Source organism: Ranitomeya variabilis, chromosome 8 (assembly GCF_051348905.1).
Source record: "Ranitomeya variabilis isolate aRanVar5 chromosome 8, aRanVar5.hap1, whole genome shotgun sequence".
NCBI classification, from domain to species: domain Eukaryota; kingdom Metazoa; phylum Chordata; class Amphibia; order Anura; family Dendrobatidae; genus Ranitomeya; species Ranitomeya variabilis.
Window position 1 is genome coordinate 33,070,169 of NC_135239.1, and position 22,362 is coordinate 33,092,530.

Genomic DNA, 22,362 nt, shown 5'->3' on the forward strand with positions numbered 1-22,362 from the left:
TGTTTTACCGAACATTTGAGCACATAAATCCATTAGATGTCGGTTTTGCAAGCCTGCGAGAAAATCTCGCAGTACGGATGCCATTCGGATTACATACGGAGGATGCCATGCGCAAAATTCGCTGACACACCCTGACTACGGATCACTATTTTGGGAACATTTCTCCGTATTACGGCCGTATTACGGCCGTAAAAAACGGACCGTATTGTCTTACGCTGAGTGTGACTCCAGCCAGAAGGTTAAAGAAAAGAAAAGAGCATTTTTGTCAAAATTCATAAACCATGTGCGCTATTTTGAAAAATTTACGGCACAAAAAAACAAACAAATACCATATGAAAAAACAAGAAGTGATTTAAAATAAATAAATTATGAATCGGGGACTATGTGTACACAGGCCACCACTACCACAATATGCCATGTTGGACATACAAGCAGCTCTACTGCCCTTTGAAGAGAACCTTCCGACTGGTAGGAAGACAATGATGGGCCTCATTCATTTCTTACACCGCTTTGGTAAAATGGAAGCTGAGCTCTGATTCATTACTAAGGGCAATAAAGACAGTTTTACTGTAAGACCGTTCTTATGAATGAGGCCTGATAAGCTTCACTGAAATAGGGGGCAATTTTTGGTGGGTCAAACTGTAGAAATCATCTATAATTAATTTATATTGTCAAACGCCTCATACAGACATCCGTTTTTCACGTACTTGTTCCATCTGCGTTTTTACTATTTGGTCAGTAGGAAAAGCTTGGAATTGTTCTTTTCTCTACATATGAGAAAAACGAATGCCACATTGATGATGCAAATTGACGCACAAAAACTGATAAATATTGGATCAAGTACACTGACAAAAAATGTTCAATTTTTCTTATGCAAAAAACAAGAAGCGGACATCTGAATGAGTCCTATTAGAGTTGGTGCGAATCGATTCCAGTGGCCACGACAATGGTCTACGACCACTGGACAGGAGAAGAAATACCGCCCCTGACCATCCGTCATCTGTGGCTGTTCTTTTGATTAGCCAGCCTGGCGAAATTTAATTGTTACGAAACAATGCACATGTGACATTGCGCCGAATAATTAGAAGAGCGGCAGACGCTTCCAGGTAGGATGGGGTTCACTTCTCCTGTACACCGGTCATAAAACTGTCATAGCTGATGGAATGCAATGGAACAAATTTGCATCAACCCTAGTCCAAATGGTTGTGTTCATTTGTCTCGGAACATTGAGAGATGTGGAGTTTTAGGTCTGCATGGCATGTAATAAATTGTATTGCATTTATGTCCGGTAGTCCGGGCATGTTGGGAGTCGTAGTGTTGTGTATAAAATAGTACTGTGATAATATCGTACAGTATAGACTTTTGTATTCAGCGGATATCACATTTTGCAAATTTTTACCCAAGAGAAATAAAACTATTGTTTCCATACTAAGCGGAAATAGCTCCAGTTCGTTTTAGAAATCATGCTTCACTGCCGAGACCCAATTTCCTATTTCTTAGACCAGGAAGAGATTATGGTTATTTCTGAACACAAGAACATACCGAGCTGCAATTGTTACTTGCACAAAAGCAAAAAGCATAAACTTCTCTAGTCTTCAAAAGCACAAAAATGAGTATAATTTATTCAACTTTCTCGAAACATCAATAAAACTGAAATATTCCTATTATTTTTTTTACATGAATCCATGTTTATTTTTATGATGGCCCCGCAAGTGGTAGACATTTAGGGCACGTGCTACTGTTTTTAGTATATTGTAGAGTATGCTATCCCAGCAACTTAGTGGTCAATCATTTAGGCTGTAGCATAGATTTTGTGATGAATCTGGACTGTGAGAGGACTTCAAAGCTCACTCACTGCTTAGCTGTGGATATACATAGAGAAAGCCATAAAATACTCAGCAAACAGTACAGATTATGTGTGACAGAACAACAGTGAAGAACGGTTACCATCCGTTTACCTATAGCCATATATACACTGCTCCAAAAATAAAGGGAATAATAAATCCCACATCCTGGATATCACTGAATAAAATATTCCAGTTGCAAATCTTTATTCATTACATAGTGAAATGTGTTGAGAACAATAAACCATAAAAATTATCAATATAAGTCAAAATGAATATTCCATGGAGGTCTGGATTTGGAATGATGCTCAAAAACAAAGTGGAAAATCAAATTACAGGCTGATCCAACATCAGTGGAAATGCCTCCAGATGAGAAAATGATGCTCAGTAGTGTGTGTGGCCTCCACGTGCCTGTATGACCTCCATACAATGCCTGGGCATGCTCCTGATGAAGCAGTGGATGTTCTCCTGAGTGATCTCCTCTCAGACCTGGATTAAAGCATCAGTCAAATCCTGGACAGTCTGTGGTGCAACGTGGCATTGGTGGATGGAAGAAGATGTGATGTCCTAGATGAGCTCGATTGGATTTAGGTCTCGGGAACGGGTGGGCCAGTCCATAGAATCAATGCCTTCATCATGCAGGAACTGCTGACACACTTCAGTCACATGAGACCTAGCATTGTCTTGCATCAGAAGGAAACCAAGGCCCACTGCACCAGCATATGGTCTCACAGTGGGTCTGAGGATCTCATCCCGGTACCTAATGGCAGTCAGTGTACCTCTGGCTAGCACATGGAGGGCTGTGCAGCCCTCCAATCAAATACCTGCCCACACCATTACAGACCCACTGGCAAACCGGTCATGCTGGAGGATGTTGCAGGCAGCAGAACATTCTCTGGTGTCTTCAGACTCTGTCACATCTGTCACATGTGCTCAGTGTGAACCTGCTCTCATCCGTGAAGAGCACAGGGCGCCAAAGTTGAATCTACCAATCTTGGGGTTCTCTGGCAAATGCCAATCAGCCTGCAGTGTTGGGGTAGAAGCACAACACCCACTTGTGGACATTGGGCCCTCATACCACCCTCATGGAGTCTGTTTCTGACAGTTTAAGCAGACACATGGCCGTTAGTGGCCTGCTGGAGGGCATTTTATAGGGCTCTGGCGTTGCTCCTCATGTTCCTCCTTGCACAAAGGAGGAGGTAGTGGTCTTGCTGCTGGGTTATTCCTCCTATGGCTCCCTCCATGTCTCCTGATGTACTGGCCTGTTTCCTGGTATCTGCTCTATGCTCTTTACACTGTGTTGACAGACACAGCTACCCCTCTTGTCACAGCTCGCATTGATGTGCCATCCTGGATGAGCTGCACTACCTGAGCAACTTCTGTAGGTTGTTGACACCGCCTCATGCTACTGTACAGTACCTCTAGGAGTGAGAGCAGTGACAAAATACAGAACAGCCAAAAAGGATGAGAACAGAGAAATGGTCTGTGGTCTCCCCCTGCAGAACCACTCCTTTTTAGGGGTTGTCTTGCTAATTGCCTATCATTTCTACCTGTTGTATGTTCCATTTGCACAACAGCAGGAGAAATTGATTCACATTCGGTGTTGCTTCATAACTGGACAGGTTGATTTCACAGACATGTGATTGACTTAGAGTTACATTGTGTTGTTTAAGCGTTCCCTTTATTTTTTGAGCAGTGTATATACTTGGATATCACTAAGGCTGTACTTGCATTAAAGAACTTGAAAAGGATTGGATGCATTCCTAGGAGACCACAGAGTGTTACATCTTTTTAGGGCAATTGGAGTGCTTGAGATTCGTGGCAAATAGGTTCGCTTAGAATAGAACTTTTGGAACAAATTGGCAAAGTTGGAGAAAGCAAAGTTCAAAAAAATTGCTTCTTTCTATTATAAAGCCGTGACCTTTTTCTTGAAAAACTAGGGGTGCTGACTGGTACTGCACGAAACTATGACATCTGCAATGAGAACTTATTGGATATGGATAACTGTTCTCATTTGCACAATTATATTAATCAGCCATTTATATGATGGCAGTAACCTTAAGTACTTCATTTTTAATCACATACTATGTAAGAGTATGCACAGGAAAAGACAAGTTGCCAGCCATTAGTTGCTACGGAGGAGGGTGTTGAAACCTGTAGGCTGTAGTGGGAACTGATGATTCTGAATGTGAAGGGAACTGGGCAGTGAATACTCGTTTTAATACGGATAAATTATAGACCTCTTATTCTTATGAGTGGGTAGTGACTGGGTTGTTATTCTTCCATAGGCTTTAAAATTCCTTTCTGCAGACCAAGTAAAAAATTGGGGTATTTTTCAATGTCCAGCAAGTAAAAATCTGCAGAAAACAGAATATTTGATACCTCTGCACCTTCTTTCAGATTGATCTGTTTGTGACCCAGCCATGAATATACAACATATATAGAGAACCTTAGACACTTACATTTTACCAGTTTAGTATCCTTTGGGCAGGTACAGATGACCGACCGAATGTTCTCTATTATGCTAATCAGACTGTGATCAGAGTTTGATCAGAGTTTAATCAGATATAGATAATTAAAAAAAAATAAGTTTCTCCATCTTCTCCATTCAGTTTGTCCGTGAAAATCAGACTATACTCGGATAGCACTCAGTCCATGGAAAAAATTGGACATGTGCAGTGCCTCATTGAATAGCATAGTGTTTTGACGGATCACACTCAAACCGATACTGCGATCGTCTGATCGAGCCCTTAAAGAGGATCGTATTATATAATTTGCAAGACAGATGAAAAGATATAAAACATTTATTATTGGGTGAATCAGCAGACCAATTCAAACACCCTGAGACCTAACTAAGGCGTAGCATGTGCTTACCGCCAGTAAGTGCAATGTGATTTAGCAAGGATAAAGCTCTTTTACCCCAACCGGTGGAAAATGATGCTTGGTGCCTGTCCCCAAAAAATCCCTACATGCAAATCCATGTGGATCTGCATAAATGGATTTGTAGCCCGGTTTCTCTCTTTATTTCTATTGTGGAGCTAGTAGCTGTGATGTCCTTTCTTCATGCAGATTGATTAGAAAATAGCTGCTGCATTCCCTGCCTTGGCTTTTATATGGAGTATGATAGTCCCTCCTCATTGGTTGTGCTATGCCATGTGATGTAATAGCTGCAAGTCCTTTTGGCAACTGCATCTGTAGTCACGTGAGCCTTCTCTGGCTCATGCAATCTTTTGCTTTGTGTAAAATGATGGTGGGCATTTTTGGGGAGCGATGTCACATGAATCAAATCACAAGTTCTTCGAATATACCCTTTCCAGTGAATTTTCTAAAATTCTACACAAATTTACTAATTTATTGTTCATCTTTATTTAGTATTTTCGGTAGAATTCTTTGCTTTGACTATGCGATCATAGTGCCTCGGGACAGCTTTCCCGCCGCAAACCAATAAATGTCATTAAAACCAGAAAACCTTCTTCTACTAAATACATTAAAGACCTTAGTCCTCTCTAATTTTACATGACAGGTTGAAATGTTTTATCTTTTCAGATAATTTCACATTTGCCTCCTAAAAAGATTCAGCATGTAGCTTTCAAGCTTCTGTTCTGTCATACCAAAAAAAAAAAGTCCTTTGACCTTCATAGCTTAGTTGACCTTGGCGAAGATCATTTCTATGTAAATCATGTTCCGACTGATAAGATGATTGGTCCCTAATTTGCTGTTTCTTTTCTCATCTAGGGCAGAGCCTAGGATATGGATTTGTTAATTACATTGATCCAAAGGATGCAGAAAAAGCCATTAACACTTTAAATGGACTCAGACTACAAACCAAAACCATCAAGGTGAGGATATTTTTATGCCAGTAATTAAAATAGATAACGGTGTGCTGACAGCTTTGCTGAAATCTTGTTTTACCTGATCCTTTTCCATCAACTTGGGTGCAATTACATCTTCTACACGACTCCCAAAGTGTCACATTCAGACGTATATTTTTTCCGTTGCATTTTTGGTGCGGAAAATCCACTGCGTTTAACAGTTCAAGCAAAGTGGATATGATTTCTTAAAAACTCCTGCCTACTGTGCGTGTAACAATACTGTTGAATTGTGCATTATTTTTTACCCTAAAAGCTTCAATGGAAATCCTAAAAAAAAAACAACAATTTTTAAGTGTAGAATCCCAGCACTTCTCTACTAAAAGAACATTGAAAAATGGTGTTTCTAATCTTCACTAAAACGGATAAAAAAGGGAGAAAATGTGTAGAAGTCAAATTAAAAAAAAAACACAATAGCTGGAGCAGATTTCTATGGTATATTTTGGGGAAAAAAAGTGGTGAAAAAGCAACGTTTTCTGGATATGGAAATGGACCTCTCGTGTGGCACATTACTCGAGGGTTGTAGAAAATTTGCAAACAAGAATTTTCTAGCCATCTGTCCTTTGGGAAACGTCATAGTGAAAAGTTGATAAAGGTCTTCCCCCATTAAAAGACCAGAAAAGAGCAGTGCTCGACTATATGCTACAGTTGATTCTTTCTTACAGTTCTTCTTGGACTGATATTCCGAAATAAACAGTTCTAAAATTTGCGCTACTCTGTCAAGAGTTGTTTATGCTAAATGTGTCTAAACATGGTCAGCCAGTGGCTGTGATGGGAATTGTACCCTGTTGATGGTTTTGCTACCCCCTAATGATAATGCATTCAATCTATAGCATGAGGAATTGAATTGGAGCCGTAAAAGGGTTGACCGGTTTTGTGGTGAAAGTCTGCAGTCACTCTAAAGTCTTATGAATCCTTACAGGGCGCACACTGCACAATGTTAGGATTTTCCAGTGTCGCTGCCAAGACCAAACAGTCATGTGATAGCAGGTATGTCACGGTCACATGCCATCTAGACTTGCTCAAGGCCAAGCACATCTAGTCGAAATGTAGCCCAAAATATGCAAATCGCATACCTGTGATCACTTGACTGCCCAGTTTTGGCAGCGACACTAGAGAATCTTGAGAGCATGCAGAACTCATAGTCATAGAGTGACTGCAGACTTTCACCACATGATCCCTTTAAGAATTTATGTAATAGGAAGGCTGGACACATTTGTAATGTGCTGCCCCCTACTGTAAGAAAAAAGTATGATTTCAATCAATTTTTTTAGCCTACCCTTTTTTCCAATTTTAAGGTGGGTTAAGTAAGTGCATCGGTAAATTGTACCCATTAAAATCCCCCATCCTCCCCACCCATTTTCTTATTTGAGGTGCAACTTCTGGAACCCCACTGATTTCTAGAACAATATGGTTAGGAAAGTGACTTCACTTTATCTTTACTTTTTTAAAGTATGGAGTTAAGGGAGTCAGCCACTTTATTATTAATGTATACCAATGTGTGTAAAGGGTTCTTTAATTGCTGAAATTGCAAAGTGTTTGTAAACGGAAACAACTTTGCAATCAACTTCTTATTAAAAGTCTTCTCCGTTGACAAGAACGGAGGGATTTTTAATTGTATTGTTTACTGATCGTTACGTAGATTAATGGACACTTCTGTTCTGTATCAGCAGTTGCCGGTGTCCTGGACAATGAGTTCAACGCTGTCAAGCTTTTTGCTATAGAACTTGTAAGCGCTGCTCTGAATCTTGGCTAATCACTGGATCCGGTCAACTTACTTGCACTTCTTGTCCTCCAATGCTGCAGAGGCAAAGTCCATTAGGAGGTGTAGAGTGGTGCAGTCCCCTGAACGGCAAGATAAAAAAAACATTTAATGTTGGTTACAGGGTAATAATATATTCATCTTTGCAGTCCTGCTATTTTCTGTATCTTTGAAGTCATGCTCCCATACTCAGCCGACATTCTGGAGTTTCCATCCGTGAGATGTCTACTGATAGAGGGACATCGGATCTGACTTGTCATTTAAGGCAACCTGTTAGCATGATTTTACAAAAAGAATTAGTGGCATTGTGGTATAGCTGCTTGTCCCCCAATAAAAATTATACCTTTTTTTGTAGAGATCTCACGTGCTAATAATGAGAAATCTAACATCAAAGTCATATGCAAATCAGGATGGAAGTGCACTGAAGGCGTGGTAATGCATTTGATCGACTTTTTCCAAATGCATTCACACGCACTGAGTGCACTTCATATCAGATCTGTATATAACTTTGACAATATATTTTTCAAGTCTGGAACATAGGATCTCTATAGAACAGGTATCATTTTTTTGGGGGGGGAGAGGTGCAAAAACTTATACCACTACTTCCATATCTAAAAACGTGACCAGTTCCCTTTAAGCATCCCCTATACTAATGCGCTATGCTTCTAAACCACAGCACAGTGATGAAGGATGAATGACATCTAGTCATGTACCCCTCTATCAGCAGCCATCTGGGAATGGGAGAAAGGTCCAAATGGACCAAAATCTTGGCTGAGCAAGGGAGTTGAGAAAAACTGCAATATATATATATATATATATATATATATACTGTATTAGCAACATATAATCATCATTAATATACATTAGCAATAAAGTGGCTGACTCCTTTAAAGGATAAAAATCTGACTGCCTCACACCATCCCTGGGGTCGATGTATAACAGTATGCAGTGAGCTCCTACACCTCCCCTAGTGGCGGCTGCAGGCTGTCTAAATTTTATTATTTCAAGCTATCTGTTATGATAGTGTAGCAACTCATTCGATAATATAGATAACACACTAAAAAAACTGCACCTGACCCTGCCGGTCCCTGTACAGACTAGAGATCCTGACCTCCCAGTCCCTACTGGATCCCGCAAGAGCTGAGATATCCCTAACCACAGACTAGTTGATGGGAACTTGGTCCTATGCTGCCTGAAAGGCCGTCAAGTGATTCACATTCCTCCTAAAGAACCGAAGGGCAGAGCAGAGTGTGAATTACCTACAGAAGAGAAAGTGTGCTGAAATAGAAAGATCCCAGAGTGAGTAAAACATCCTAAAATACAAAATAATGGATTAAGTTCGTACGGCTAGAGTTGCCTAATTACTGAAAAGAAACAGAAGATAGGTGCAGGGTAAAGAACATGAACAACAGAGAGATAAACCCTAGCTGGTCTTTCACTGACTGGCTTAAACTAGATCAGTATGGCAGGACATCCAAATGAAACATCACCAACAGGGAATACCAGCAGGGGGAAAGCATATAAAGCCGCACCTGAAAGGTGATAAGGGCAGACAAATGAGTAAACGAAAATACCTGTTACCTTAAAAAGACTGAAGCAAGGAAAACAGATGCTAAGGCAGAGAAGCCAACCTCAAAGCACAGGCTCAAGGGTTCGAACCCAGACTATCTTCATGCAGAGGGTTTAGCTTTTTATTAGAAAAATTGAGCTAGGAAATGAATGTTGACAATGTTTAAATCTATCAAAGTCATTGATGTTGAAGGGTGGACTTTCGCTTTAACCCTTAAATGCAGAACATCAGGGGCGTGTGGACATTAATACACACATAACGTGTCTACCTTATATGTCTTATGAAGAATACACCTAAAAAGGATCTACTGATCTGTGGGACAAAACAGAAATATGATTTTATTTTTTATTTTTTTAATTTGACCTCTTTTTCTGTTCGCTGGCTTTCTTGCTCTCCGGTGTTGCTGCAATTCCTGCAGAGTGGAAGCTGAAATTACAGAGCAATATTTGACCTACAAATGACATTTGAGATACATGTTTCCAATGTTACAAGCGGTATTTACAGTTACTATGAGCGCTGAACTAGAAAACCCGCATTCAGCCAATCATACAAAACTGCAAGTTTGTCTTTCTCGCTCCGTTCTGCTGAATGTAACATTAGTCACATTCTCTGTGTTGAGTCAACAGCTATTTTTATACCACGGAGCAGATAAAGACTGAATCTGATCATTTGTGTTTTGGGGGATGGTTGGACTTGATGGGTCTTAAGGGGGATCTCTTGGATAGCAAGACTAATGGAAAGAAGTTTCTATCCCTGTTGTTTTATTTTCTTTTCTCTGCGTCAATACTTTTGTGAATTTCCAATGACTGCAACTTGGAGCTATTTTATTTCTAATTATCCATACAAATATAGTTTCTGTGGAGTGGCACAAATGACAATTCTTTAGTTAAATTATGATCATTAGTTCCAATTTAAAGGGGCTTTTTCCAGAAGACTATAACTGCCAATATTCTATTTAAGGCATATAGAAATCATACAGAGGGAGATCCCTTGTGATCCTCAAGGTATGAGCCATAATAGAAAGCCGCTCAATACAATGTCTCCCATTCTGGATGACTCAAGCCAACCTTGTATTACAAGAACGGTCATTCATTTGAGTGCTCACCATGTAATTTTGGAGAAATGCCTGAATAGCCAGAGTTTCCGCTTCCAAAGTCAAATGTTTGCTAGGGATCGGGGTCAGGTATATCATATGTGCAATATATGCAATTAAATAAGGACCCAGAAGGTAAGAACGGCCACTGTTCACTTAAATGCAGAGTGCTAAAGCTGGGAAATCTGCTGGTCGCCCCAAGGAATGCATTGTGAAAGAGGTTATCTCTGATAAGACAACCCCTTTAATTTTACAGGGCTGTGGTTGCCTTCTTTGGACATCCCTTTAACAGAGAGGATCGAAATCCAAGGCTGGATCATAATGTGGAGTCAGCAAATCTCCCTCTGTGATGTTCATAAACTCTAAGGGTATGTTTCCACGTTCAGTATCGGCTGCGGATTGGAAGCTGCGTACTTCCGCAGGGTCCAATCCGCAGCGGACAGATGTTACAGCATAGTGGAGGGGATTTTATGGAATCTCATCTCCACTATGCGTGTAGGGAAGCCTCCAGCATCCCTGCGTAAACGGACATGTGGCGCGTTTTTCTAGATTGCAGCATGTCAATTTATTTTGCGGAGACGCTCAGTCTCCGCAAGATAAATATCACCATCCTATGTATAGGATGCGGTGATTCCGCATGGATCAATGAACACATGCGAAATCACCGAGCGTACGAAAGCCGGCAGCTGTGTCCAAGCTGGACGGAGCTGTGTCCAAAGCGCTGCCGATACAGACTGTGGAAGCATATCCTTAGGCTACATTCCTACCAGGAGCTATTTAATGCACAATGCCAAGTAGCTGCCACAAAGGGATTATTCCACAAATTAAAAAAACATTTATTTATCCACAGCATAAGTAAAAATGTATGATAGCTGCGGATCCAGTGGAATCATTAGAAGGGGAGTCCTTTAAAATGGAGCGGTGGTAACCCATATGTACGACCTTGCCACTCAATGTCTATGGCTTTTCAGTTTGGACAAATAAATCATCAACTTTCTGTATCCGTTTCTCAAGGTTTTTAAGATCTCTGCTTGCGGCAAATAATTGGAAAATTGATAATGTGCCCCCCCCAGGGTCATGTGACGATGACAAAAGTGCCAGGCTCGTTACAATACAGTTATGAATGGGCTGTGCAAAGGACGTGCAAATTACAATAGGGGTTGCAATTGCACCCGAGACATGAGTCTAGGAGGCCCCAATGGTCCCTTTGGCCCATATAAAAAGACCATTGCTGTTAAGGATCTGCAATAGATGGGGGCCCTGTTGGAGCTTTTGCATCGGAGCCCACAAGCTTGAAGTTACTCCATTGGTTGTGCACCAGTGTGATCATCGTGGGACCAGGACAGAAGCCATACACTCAATGAACATAAGCGGAAATTTTGAAAACGGATTGATACATAAATTATATTAGAAGCCGATAAATCAGTATACAGTGAATACGTTTTATATGATGATACTGGAATACCCCTTTATAGTGAATGTTACTCCAGCCATCTTGTGCCTAACACCATATAATTTGTCTATTCTTTACCAGTGATCTGATGACAAACTACTCATTTTTGTCAGGTTTCCTATGCCCGGCCCAGTTCTGCATCAATTCGTGATGCTAACTTGTACGTCAGCGGCCTTCCAAAAACCATGACGCAGAAGGAACTGGAACAATTATTTTCACAGTATGGCCGCATCATCACCTCAAGAATCTTAGTGGATCAAGTTACAGGTAAGTGGTTTTTGAATTGGTTTTGTTGGTTACGGATTAGTGATGAGCGAACGTGCTCGGATGAGGTGTTAATTGAGCATGCTCCGATGCTAACCAAGTGCTTTCGGCGTGCTCAAATAATATGTTCGAGTCCCCGCGGCTCCTTGTTTCGTGGCTGTTTAATAGCTGCAACACATGCAGGGACTGCCTGTTTACTAGTCAATCCCTGTATGTGTTGCGGCTGTCGAGCAGCTACGAGACATGCAGCCACAGGGTCCGAACATATTATTTGAGCACGCTGAAGACACTCAGTTAGCACCCGAGCATGCTTAGATAGCACCTTATCCCACCACGTTCACTCATCACTATTACGGACCAAGCAGATTAAAGGGCTTACGCATGTAGAACTAGCGGTCAACCATTATATGCTGCTGTTCCTAAGGGGCTGGCGCAATCTGCTGTACATGTATAGTGTGATCTTCCTTCAATACTTTGGATTGAAAATAACCCCAATCCTTGCCTTTCAATAAAAACGACAGCATCACAGCGGTTAGGCAAAGTGATGAAACACGCTCCGTCACACCATCTCCCTTAGTAAGGCAATAACCAGTTTCGGTGAAATAGCCATTTTGACTTTTTTTAGCAGACATATGGTGCACAAGCTGCACCCTGATTGCACAAATCTCTGGTTTATAAATATAACTGATATACTTTATACTTACTTTAGTGTCTATGGTGCACAAAAAAAAGTAAACTTTGTCGTTTTTATTGCATTGTGAATGCTTTAAAATTAATCTAAAAATTACAGAATGGCTTTAACCCCCCAACAACCAAAATAAATGTATTAAAGATTTTATGTCCTCCAAAATGTGGTTTAAAAAGTACAAATTATCCCCCCCAAAAAAACCTTGTACAACAAAAACAGAATAATAAAAAAAATATAAATCTCTATAGACAGGGAAAACTTTTTTTAAAAAAGATTACAGCATCCTGAAGACCAAAATAATCCTGAAATGGAATATATCAACAGAAATGATTTATTTTTATTAGGTTTTTCTGTTAAATGTATTCTTTAAAAATTTTGTTAATTGTTTTTTCCATTTTTTTATATTATTAGCTGCATAGCAGAAATCTAAAAATCTGTATAACACAAATAAGAAAAATAGAGATCTTGCTCTTATTGCACTGGCTGCTAGGCCATATACAGTATTTGAATCTTCCTGTTCTTTACAGATGACTTTCAGTGCCCTTATTATCATGTCAGGCAGCATTACAATGACCGATAACACCTCTATATACAGTAGATAACACAGGTTTCACTATTAACAATAGGTGATGTCACAGCTCACCTCCTCCTCCTGTACAATGACCGATAACACCTCTATATACACAAGATAACACAGGATCCACCATTCACAATAGGTGATGTCACAGCTCACCTCCTCCTCCTGTACAATGACTGATAACACCTCTATATACAGTAGATAACACAGGATCCACCATTCACAATAGGTGATGTCACAGCTCACCTCCTCCTCCTGTACAATGACTGATAACACCTCTATATACAGTAGATAACACAGGATCCACCATTCACAATAGGTGATGTCAGAGCTCACCTCCTCCTCCTGTACAATGACTGATAACACCTCTATATACAGAAGATAACACAGGATCCACCATTCACAATAGGTGATGTCACAGCTCACCTCCTCCTCCTGTACAATGACTGATAACACCTCTATATACAGAAGATAACACAGGATCCACCATTCACAATAGGTGATGTCACAGCTCACCTCCTCCTCCTGTACAATGACTGATAACACCTCTATATACAGTAGATAACCCAGGATCCACCATTCACAATAGGTGATGTCACAGCTCACCTCCTCCTCCTGTGCAATGAATGATTACACCTCTATATATACAGTAGATAACACAGGATCCACCATTCACAATAGGTGATGTCGCAGCTCACCTCCTCCTCCTGTACAATGACTGATGACTCCTCTATACACAGTAGATAACACAGGATCCACCATTCACAATAGGTGATGTCACAGCTCACCACGTCCTCCTGTACAATGACTGATAACACCTCTATATACAGTAGAGAACACAGGATTCACCATTCACAATAGGTGATGTCACAGCTCACCTCCTCCTACTGTACAATGAATGATTACACCTCTATATACAGTAGATAACACAGGATCCACCATTCACAATAGGTGATGTCACAGCTCACCTCCTCCTCCTGTACAATGACTGATAACACCTCTATATACAGTAGATAACACAGGATCCACCATTCACAATAGGTGATGTCAGAGCTCACCTCCTCCTCCTGTACAATGACTGATAACACCTCTATATACAGAAGATAACACAGGATCCACCATTCACAATAGGTGATGTCACAGCTCACCTCCTCCTCCTGTACAATGACTGATAACACCTCTATATACAGAAGATAACACAGGATCCACCATTCACAATAGGTGATGTCACAGCTCACCTCCTCCTCCTGTACAATGACTGATAACACCTCTATATACAGTAGATAACCCAGGATCCACCATTCACAATAGGTGATGTCACAGCTCACCTCCTCCTCCTGTGCAATGAATGATTACACCTCTATATATACAGTAGATAACACAGGATCCACCATTCACAATAGGTGATGTCGCAGCTCACCTCCTCCTCCTGTACAATGACTGATGACTCCTCTATACACAGTAGATAACACAGGATCCACCATTCACAATAGGTGATGTCACAGCTCACCACGTCCTCCTGTACAATGACTGATAACACCTCTATATACAGTAGAGAACACAGGATTCACCATTCACAATAGGTGATGTCACAGCTCACCTCCTCCTACTGTACAATGAATGATTACACCTCTATATACAGTAGATAACACAGGATCCACCACTCACAATAGGAGATGTCACAGCTCACCTCCTCCTCCTGTACAATGACTGATGACTCCTCTATATACACTAGATAACACAGGATCCACCATTCACAATAGGTGATGTCACAGCTCACCTCCTCCTCCTGTACAATGAATGATTACACCTCTATATACAGTAGATAACAGAGGATCCACCACTCACAATAGGAGATGTCACAGCTCACCTCCTCCTCCTGTACAATGACTGATGACTCCTCTATACACAGTAGATAACACAGGATCCACCATTCACAATAGGAGATGTCACAGCTCACCTCCTCCTCCTGTACAATGACTGATAACACCTCTATATACAGTAGATAACACAGGATCCACCATTCACAATAGGTGATGTCACAGCTCACCTCCTCCTCCTGTACAATGAATGATTACACCTCTATATACAGTAGATAACACAGGATCCACCACTCACAATAGGAGATGTCACAGCTCACCTCCTCCTCCTGTACAATGACTCCTTTATACACAGTAGATAAAACAGGATCCACCATTCACAATAGGTGATGTCACAACTCCCCTCCTCCTGTACAATGACTGATAACACCTCTATATGCAGTAGATAACACAGGATTCACCATTCACAATAGGTGATGTCACAGCTCACCTCCTCCTCCTGTACAATGAATGATTACACCTCTATATACAGTAGATAACACATGATCCATCACTCACAATAGGAGATGTCACAGCTCACCTCCTCCTCCTGTACAATGACTGATGACTCCTCTATACACAGTAGATAACACAGGATCCACCATTCACAATAGGTGATGTCACAGCTCTCCTCATCCTCCTCCTGTACAATGACTGATTACACCTCTATATACAGTAGATAATGCAGGATCCACCATTCAGAATAGGTGATGTCGCAGCTCACCTCCTCCTCCTGTACAATGACTGATAACACCTCTATATACAGTAGATAACACAGGATCCACCATTCACAATAGGTGATGTCACAGCTCACCTCCTCCTCCTGTACAATGAATGATTACACCTCTATATACAGTAGATAACACAGGATCCACCATTCACAATAGGTGATTTCGCAGCTCACCTCCTCCTCCTGTACAATGACTGATGACTCCTCTATACACAGTAGATAACACAGGATCCACCATTCACAATAGGTGATGTCACAGCTCCCCTCCTCCTCCTGTACAATGACTGATAACACCTTTATATACAGTAGATAACACAGGATCCACCATTCACAATAGGTGATGTCACAGCTCTCCTCCTCCTCCTGTACAATGACTGATTACACCTCTATATACAGTAGATAACGCAGGATCCACCAACCACCATTCAAAATAGGTGGTGTCACAGCTCACCTCCTTCTCCTCCTGTACAATGACTGATAACACCTCTATATACAGTAGAGAACACAGGATTCACCATTCACAATAGGTGATGTCACAGCTCACCTCCTCCTACTGTACAATGAATGATTACACCTCTATATACAGTAGATAACACAGGATCCACCACTCACAATAGGAGATGTCACAGCTCACCTCCTCCTCCTGTACAATGACTGATGACTCCTCTATATACACTAGATAACACAGGATCCACCATTCACAATAGGTGATGTCACAGCTCACCTCCTCCTCCTGTACAATGAATGATTACACCTCTATATACAGTAGATAACAGAGGATCCACCACTCACAATAGGAGATGTCACAGCTCACCTCCTCCTCCTGTACAATGACTGATGACTCCTCTATACACAGTAGATAACACAGGATCCACCATTCACAATAGGAGATGTCACAGCTCACCTCCTCCTCCTGTACAATGACTGATAACACCTCTATATACAGTAGATAACACAGGATCCACCATTTACAATAGGAGATGTCACAGCTCACCTCCTCCTCCTGTACAATGAATGATTACACCTCTATATACAGTAGATAACACAGGATCCACCACTCACAATAGGAGATGTCACAGCTCACCTCCTCCTCCTGTACAATGACTCCTTTATACACAGTAGATAAAACAGGATCCACCATTCACAATAGGTGATGTCACAACTCCCCTCCTCCTCCTGTACAATGACTGATAACACCTCTATATGCAGTAGATAACACAGGATTCACCATTCACAATAGGTGATGTCACAGCTCACCTCCTCCTCCTGTACAATGAATGATTACACCTCTATATACAGTAGATAACACAGGATCCACCACTCACAATAGGAGATGTCACAGCTCACCTCCTCCTCCTGTACAATGACTGATGACTCCTCTATACACAGTAGATAACACAGGATCCACCATTCACAATAGGTGATGTCACAGCTCCCCTCCTCCTCCTGTACAATGACTGATAACGCCTTTATATACAGTAGATAACACAGGATCCACCATTCACAATAGGTGATGTCACAGCTCTCCTCCTCCTCCTCCTCCTCCTCCTGTACAATGACTGATTACACCTCTATATACAGTAGATAACGCAGGATCCACCAACCACCATTCAAAATAGGTGGTGTCACAGCTCACCTCCTTCTCCTCCTGTACAATGACTGATAACACCTCTATATACAGTAGAGAACACAGGATTCACCATTCACAATAGGTGATGTCACAGCTCACCTCCTCCTACTGTACAATGAATGATTACACCTCTATATACAGTAGATAACACAGGATCCACCACTCACAATAGGAGATGTCACAGCTCACCTCCTCCTCCTGTACAATGACTGATGACTCCTCTATATACACTAGATAACACAGGATCCACCATTCACAATAGGTGATGTCACAGCTCACCTCCTCCTCCTGTACAATGAATGATTACACCTCTATATACAGTAGATAACAGAGGATCCACCACTCACAATAGGAGATGTCACAGCTCACCTCCTCCTCCTGTACAATGACTGATGACTCCTCTATACACAGTAGATAACACAGGATCCACCATTCACAATAGGAGATGTCACAGCTCACCTCCTCCTCCTGTACAATGACTGATAACACCTCTATATACAGTAGATAACACAGGATCCACCATTCACAATAGGTGATGTCACAGCTCACCTCCTCCTCCTGTACAATGAATGATTACACCTCTATATACAGTAGATAACACAGGATCCACCACTCACAATAGGAGATGTCACAGCTCACCTCCTCCTCCTGTACAATGACTCCTTTATACACAGTAGATAAAACAGGATCCACCATTCACAATAGGTGATGTCACAACTCCCCTCCTCCTGTACAATGACTGATAACACCTCTATATGCAGTAGATAACACAGGATTCACCATTCACAATAGGTGATGTCACAGCTCACCTCCTCCTCCTGTACAATGAATGATTACACCTCTATATACAGTAGATAACACATGATCCATCACTCACAATAGGAGATGTCACAGCTCACCTCCTCCTCCTGTACAATGACTGATGACTCCTCTATACACAGTAGATAACACAGGATCCACCATTCACAATAGGTGATGTCACAGCTCTCCTCATCCTCCTCCTGTACAATGACTGATTACACCTCTATATACAGTAGATAATGCAGGATCCACCATTCAGAATAGGTGATGTCGCAGCTCACCTCCTCCTCCTGTACAATGACTGATAACACCTCTATATACAGTAGATAACACAGGATCCACCATTCACAATAGGTGATGTCACAGCTCACCTCCTCCTCCTGTACAATGAATGATTACACCTCTATATACAGTAGATAACACAGGATCCACCATTCACAATAGGTGATTTCGCAGCTCACCTCCTCCTCCTGTACAATGACTGATGACTCCTCTATACACAGTAGATAACACAGGATCCACCATTCACAATAGGTGATGTCACAGCTCCCCTCCTCCTCCTGTACAATGACTGATAACACCTTTATATACAGTAGATAACACAGGATCCACCATTCACAATAGGTGATGTCACAGCTCTCCTCCTCCTCCTGTACAATGACTGATTACACCTCTATATACAGTAGATAACGCAGGATCCACCAACCACCATTCAAAATAGGTGGTGTCACAGCTCACCTCCTTCTCCTCCTGTACAATGACTGATAACACCTCTATATACAGTAGAGAACACAGGATTCACCATTCACAATAGGTGATGTCACAGCTCACCTCCTCCTACTGTACAATGAATGATTACACCTCTATATACAGTAGATAACACAGGATCCACCACTCACAATAGGAGATGTCACAGCTCACCTCCTCCTCCTGTACAATGACTGATGACTCCTCTATATACACTAGATAACACAGGATCCACCATTCACAATAGGTGATGTCACAGCTCACCTCCTCCTCCTGTACAATGAATGATTACACCTCTATATACAGTAGATAACAGAGGATCCACCACTCACAATAGGAGATGTCACAGCTCACCTCCTCCTCCTGTACAATGACTGATGACTCCTCTATACACAGTAGATAACACAGGATCCACCATTCACAATAGGAGATGTCACAGCTCACCTCCTCCTCCTGTACAATGACTGATAACACCTCTATATACAGTAGATAACACAGGATCCACCATTTACAATAGGAGATGTCACAGCTCACCTCCTCCTCCTGTACAATGAATGATTACACCTCTATATACAGTAGATAACACAGGATCCACCACTCACAATAGGAGATGTCACAGCTCACCTCCTCCTCCTGTACAATGACTCCTTTATACACAGTAGATAAAACAGGATCCACCATTCACAATAGGTGATGTCACAACTCCCCTCCTCCTCCTGTACAATGACTGATAACACCTCTATATGCAGTAGATAACACAGGATTCACCATTCACAATAGGTGATGTCACAGCTCACCTCCTCCTCCTGTACAATGAATGATTACACCTCTATATACAGTAGATAACACAGGATCCACCACTCACAATAGGAGATGTCACAGCTCACCTCCTCCTCCTGTACAATGACTGATGACTCCTCTATACACAGTAGATAACACAGGATCCACCATTCACAATAGGTGATGTCACAGCTCCCCTCCTCCTCCTGTACAATGACTGATAACGCCTTTATATACAGTAGATAACACAGGATCCACCATTCACAATAGGTGATGTCACAGCTCTCCTCCTCCTCCTCCTCCTCCTCCTGTACAATGACTGATTACACCTCTATATACAGTAGATAACGCAGGATCCACCAACCACCATTCAAAATAGGTGGTGTCACAGCTCACCTCCTTCTCCTCCTGTACAATGACTGATAACACCTCTATATACAGTAGAGAACACAGGATTCATCATTCACAATAGGTGATGTCACAGCTCACCTCCTCCTACTGTACAATGAATGATTACACCTCTATATACAGTAGATAACACAGGATCCACCACTCACAATAGGAGATGTCACAGCTCACCTCCTCCTCCTGTACAATGACTGATGACTCCTCTATATACACAAGATAACACAGGATCCACCATTCACAATAGGTGATGTCACAGCTCACCTCCTCCTCCTGTACAATGAATGATTACACCTCTATATACAGTAGATAACAGAGGATCCACCACTCACAATAGGAGATGTCACAGCTCACCTCCTCCTCCTGTACAATGACTGATGACTCCTCTATACACAGTAGATAACACAGGATCCACCATTCACAATTGGAGATGTCACAGCTCACCTCCTCCTCCTGTACAATGACTGATAACACCTCTATATACAGTAGATAACACAGGATCCACCATTCACAATAGGTGATGTCACAGCTCACCTCCTCCTCCTGTACAATGAATGATTACACCTCTATATACAGTAGATAACACAGGATCCACCACTCACAATAGGAGATGTCACAGCTCACCTCCTCCTCCTGTGCAATGACTCCTTTATACACAGTAGATAAAACAGGATCCACCATTCACAATAGGTGATGTCACAACTCCCCTCCTCCTCCTGTACAATGACTGATAACACCTCTATATGCAGTAGATAACACAGGATTCACCATTCACAATAGGTGATGTCACAGCTCACCTCCTCCTCCTGTACAATGAATGATTACACCTCTATATACAGTAGATAACACAGGATCCACCACTCACAATAGGAGATGTCACAGCTCACCTCCTCCTCCTGTACAATGACTGATGACTCCTCTATACACAGTAGATAACACAGGATCCACCATTCACAATAGGTGATGTCACAGCTCTCCTCATCCTCCTCCTGTACAATGACTGATTACACCTCTATATACAGTAGATAATGCAGGATCCACCATTCAGAATAGGTGATGTCGCAGCTCACCTCCTCCTCCTGTACAATGACTGATAACACCTCTATATACGGTAGATAACACAGGATCCACCATTCACAATAGGTGATGTCACAGCTCACCTCCTCCTCCTGTACAATGAATGATTACACCTCTATATACAGTAGATAACACAGGATCCACCATTCACAATAGGTGATTTCGCAGCTCACCTCCTCCTCCTGTACAATGACTGATGACTCCTCTATACACAGTAGATAACAAAGGATCCACCATTCACAATAGGTGATGTCACAGCTCCCCTCCTCCTCCTGTACAATGACTGATAACACCTTTATATACAGTAGATAACACAGGATCCACCATTCACAATAGGTGATGTCACAGCTCTCCTCCTCCTCCTCCTGTACAATGACTGATTACACTTCTATATACAGTAGATAACGCAGGATCCACCAACCACCATTTAAAATAGGTGGTGTCACAGCTCACCTTCTTCTCCTCCTGTACAATGACTGATTACACCTCTATATACAGTAGATAACGCAGGATCCACCATTCAGAATAGGTGATGTCGCAGCTCACCTCCTCCTCCTGTACAATGAATGATTAAACCTCTATGTACAGTAGATAACGCAGGATCCATCATTCACAATAGGTGATGTTGCAGCTCATCTCCTCCTCCTCCTGTACAATGACTGATAACACCTCTATATACGGTAGATAACACAGGATCCACCATTCACAATAGGTGATGTCACAGCTCACCTCCTCCTCCTGTACAATGAATGATTACACCTCTATATACAGTAGGTAACACAGGATCCACCATTCACAATAGGAGATGTCACAGCTCACCTCCTCCTCCTGTACAATGACTGATGACTCCTCTATACACAGTAGATAACACAGGATCCACCATTCGCAATAGGTGATGTCACAGCTCCCCTCCTCCTCCTGTACAATGACTGATAACACCTCTATATACAGTAGAGAACACAGGATTCACCATTCACAATAGGTGATGTCACAGCTCACCTCCTCCTACTGTACAATGAATGATTACACCTCTATATACAGTAGATAACACAGGATCCACCACTCACAATAGGAGATGTCACAGCTCACCTCCTCCTCCTGTACAATGACTGATGACTCCTCTATATACACTAGATAACACAGGATCCACCATTCACAATAGGTGATGTCACAGCTCACCTCCTCCTCCTGTACAATGAATGATTACACCTCT

At 41.7% G+C, this 22,362-nt stretch overlaps 1 protein-coding gene across 12 annotated transcripts in view; it reads left to right on the forward strand.

Annotated features, from left to right (window-relative positions):
• Window positions 1-22,362, forward strand: part of ELAVL4 (ELAV like RNA binding protein 4) — a 154,357-nt gene that overhangs the window by 106,397 nt on the left and 25,598 nt on the right. For all 12 annotated transcript variants that reach the window (XM_077277307.1, XM_077277297.1, XM_077277300.1 and 9 more), the window contains 2 exons: window positions 5,580-5,683; window positions 11,705-11,858. In XM_077277307.1, coding sequence (XP_077133422.1) covers window positions 5,580-5,683; window positions 11,705-11,858 — 258 coding nt within the window. The remainder of the gene's footprint in view (window positions 1-5,579; window positions 5,684-11,704; window positions 11,859-22,362) is intronic.